The sequence below is a fragment of the Meleagris gallopavo genome, unplaced genomic scaffold, assembly GCF_000146605.3.
Source record: "Meleagris gallopavo isolate NT-WF06-2002-E0010 breed Aviagen turkey brand Nicholas breeding stock unplaced genomic scaffold, Turkey_5.1 ChrUn_random_7180001860731, whole genome shotgun sequence".
Taxonomy (NCBI): Eukaryota; Metazoa; Chordata; class Aves; order Galliformes; family Phasianidae; genus Meleagris; species Meleagris gallopavo.
The window spans coordinates 4,760-7,744 of NW_011126442.1; the positions used below are offsets into that span (position 1 = coordinate 4,760).

The following is a 2,985-nucleotide window of genomic DNA, read 5'->3' on the forward strand; positions in this document are numbered from 1 at the left end:
TTTTCCCCCTCTGGAAGTTAAGTCCCCGGCGGATGTAGTTCCACTGCCATCAGGATGGTGGTCACAGGTGTCTGGTGGTGGTTTCGAAGCATTAAAAAGTGCAGTTAGAGCTCTCGGGAGGGTTCTGGTTCGGGTGGGTTTCTCGGTGCGCCGTTATGGAGGTGAGGTGAGGTGTGGTGGACGGGGGTGGAGGTTTGGAGGTTATATCTTAGCTCTTCCTCGCTCGCAGGCTGCTGCCCTTCAGTTGCTACAACACTGGCTCTTGTTCTGCTGGGTTTGCTCGTGAAGGTCCACGCCTCTGCTCCTCCCTGCTGCGCCACTCGTGCTCTGGGGCTCGCTCTTTGGCAGCTTCTTGGCTGGAGGGGGGGAGAGAATTGTCAGCATGGCTCTCATAGCTGATGTGCGCACTGCCGCTCCCAGCGCTGCTCCGAGGAGGAGGAAGAGCTGCCCTCAGCCCCCACCACGCTCAAAAGGCATCGGCTCTACGTCACACAGCCCAGCAGGGCAGGATCTGAGGGAACCGCCCACCCCACCCCACCCCACCCCGCAGGACCCCCCAACCCACCCCGCAGCCTCACCGATGGCCAGGAAGAGGTCGTTCACATTCATCGCCGTCTTGGCCGACGTCTCCATGAACAATAGGCTGTTGTCATCTGCGTAAGCCTGTGCCTCCTGGAAGAGAGCACCCAGGTGAGGGTCCAGCAGCCACAGGGGGGCTGCAGGGTGGGCACTGGTGCTGACACTTACTTCGTACTCCACCATACGTTTGCTGGCCAGGTCGGCTTTGTTGCCCGCGAGCGCAATGACGATGCTGGGGCTGGCTTGCCTCTGCAGCTCTTTCACCCATGTTTTTGCCCGTGCAAACGTTTCCTAGGAGCAGAGAGGGGGAGATGTGAGGTTACCACGAGGTAGGCACCCCACAGGGACCCCCCACCATGGGGTGAGCCTGCACCGAGAACCTCACCTGGTTGGTGATATCGTAGACCACGATGGCAGCCTGTGCCCCCCGGTAGTACATGGGGGCCAGACTGTGGTATCGCTCCTGGCCCGCCGTGTCCCAGATCTCAAACTTCACCGTCGTGTCGTCCAGGCAGACAGACTGTGTGAGGAACGCCGCTGCCGGGAGGGAGGAGGGTTTGAGCATCAGACTGCTGCCCCCAAGCGCTTCTGCCCACGACCACCCAGCCCCACAGGGATCCTATTTACGGGAGAGGGACGCTGGCACGAGGCAAAAAATGGAGATGGCAGCTGCAGGAGCGCTGCTCCCAGGCTCTGGTGCACCCTGCGGGCAGCGCCCCTCGTCGACTCACCCCCGATGGTGCTCTCCTGGTACTCGTGGAACTGCCCCTTGACGAAGCGCAGCACCAGGCTGGATTTCCCCACCGCCGATTCGCCCAGCAGCACCAGTTTGAACTGACAGATTTTGCTGGCTTGGGATTGCCCATTCGGCCTGGCGGCTCCTCTGCTGGTCATGACCGGGCTGCTGCTGGGCTCCTGCCCTGCTGAGAGCCGGGAAGGCACCGACGCTGGGAGCGCTGGCGTTGGTTCCACCAGGCAGTCCTGGAAGGGGAGGAAAGCAGTTGGTCACCATGTGCTGCAGCCAGTAAATCCCTACAACCAAACGCACGGCGCTCAGTACAGGTCTGGTGGGCACGGGCAACCCTGGGTGCACAACGAGGACCTGACTGCTCTGCTTCCAGAGCTCCAGAACGATTCCCAGGAGCTGGGTGGGAAAGGCTGACCCTCGGGTGATGCCCAGGGGAGGCAGCACCCTTCCCAGGACAAGGCTTAGTCTCACGTCCCGGGCTGCTCCTGTTTGTGCCACAGCACAGATTTCCTCAGCTGCTTCACCTCTCCCTGCACAGAGAAGCTGGGGACCAACTCCACAGCTCAGCCTCCAAGTTCCTCAGCCCGAGGTTTTTTTTCTGCTTTCTGTTTTCCCTCGGCACGCACTCAGAGCAGACAGCACAGCGCATCCATCTGCATCAGGAGCTCCTTCAGCCACAACACACACTGATGGGTCACCGCGCAGCCCAACTCCTTCAGCTCCCACACCGGGACTCCAGGAAAAGCAAGGTTTGTGCTTTTCAAGCTAATCTCATTCATTATTATTATTATTTTTTCAAGGCTCATCTCCCATACGGCTGGAGGACACAAATGGCTGCTGGAGCACAGCCAACAGGGGAAGGCTATCAGTGCCTGTGCCCCCACGCACGGCTGCGAACGAAGCACCTCCACACAGTGCTGAGCCCACGCCTTGAGCCTCACAGCCCCCAGAACCCACAGCCCCCTTGGGCCCACCCCGGGGGGGAGGGGTTCCACTTCACCTTTGCACTTCCACTTGCTGGATGCAATGCTGCAGCCACACACCCTACAGGCACCAGCCCCAGGACCACCGGCTGTTCCTGTTACACCAAATCCCTCACCTGCAGAGGCATCCAAGCTGAACACAGCTACTCCCACCACAGCTCCGTGTCACAGCCAGCAGCGCTCGCTAAGCGTGCCTGGAGGTGTGAAGCACCGAGCTCCGTAAGCACACGCAGGCCCATAAACCAGCAGGCACTGAGCGCGGGGCACCGTGCTGCGCAGAGCTTCCCCCAGCACAGAGCACACAGCTGCAGCAGCGACAGCTCCGCGTCACACGGGGGTGAATCGGGAGGTAATGTCTCCCATCACAGGACCCCACCCCGACCCTACGAGGACACGGAGCCCCTGGGAGCAGCGCCGCCAGCAGCCGCACAGCACAGCATTGCAACAGCCGCCAGGGCCAACCGCTTTCCTGTTACCGGGCGGACTTCTCCTATGTCCCAACCGCACTCACACACCGCCGAGGCGGCTGCGGGACCGGCGACCTCCGCTGGGACAACGTGGGGTCCTTTATAATAGAGCCCACGCCGCCCGGTCCCGGCGCATTCTTCGTCTCGGGCGGCGCTGCCGGACGCAGCGCCGTTTCATTTGGCACAGCGGGGCGGTCGCACTCGCTCT

The 2,985-nt window shown here is 61.6% G+C and overlaps 1 protein-coding gene across 1 annotated transcript in view; it reads right to left on the reverse strand.

Annotated features, from left to right (window-relative positions):
• RAB5B (RAB5B, member RAS oncogene family) overlaps window positions 1-2,985 on the reverse strand; it is a 3,117-nt gene continuing 132 nt past the window's right edge. The window contains exons 2-6 of the mRNA XM_010726920.3: window positions 1,311-1,560; window positions 965-1,116; window positions 748-870; window positions 579-672; window positions 1-356 (exon numbers count right to left, since the gene is read on the reverse strand). Coding sequence (XP_010725222.1) covers window positions 241-356; window positions 579-672; window positions 748-870; window positions 965-1,116; window positions 1,311-1,473 — 648 coding nt within the window. The 5' untranslated portion in view covers window positions 1,474-1,560 and the 3' untranslated portion in view covers window positions 1-240. The remainder of the gene's footprint in view (window positions 357-578; window positions 673-747; window positions 871-964; window positions 1,117-1,310; window positions 1,561-2,985) is intronic.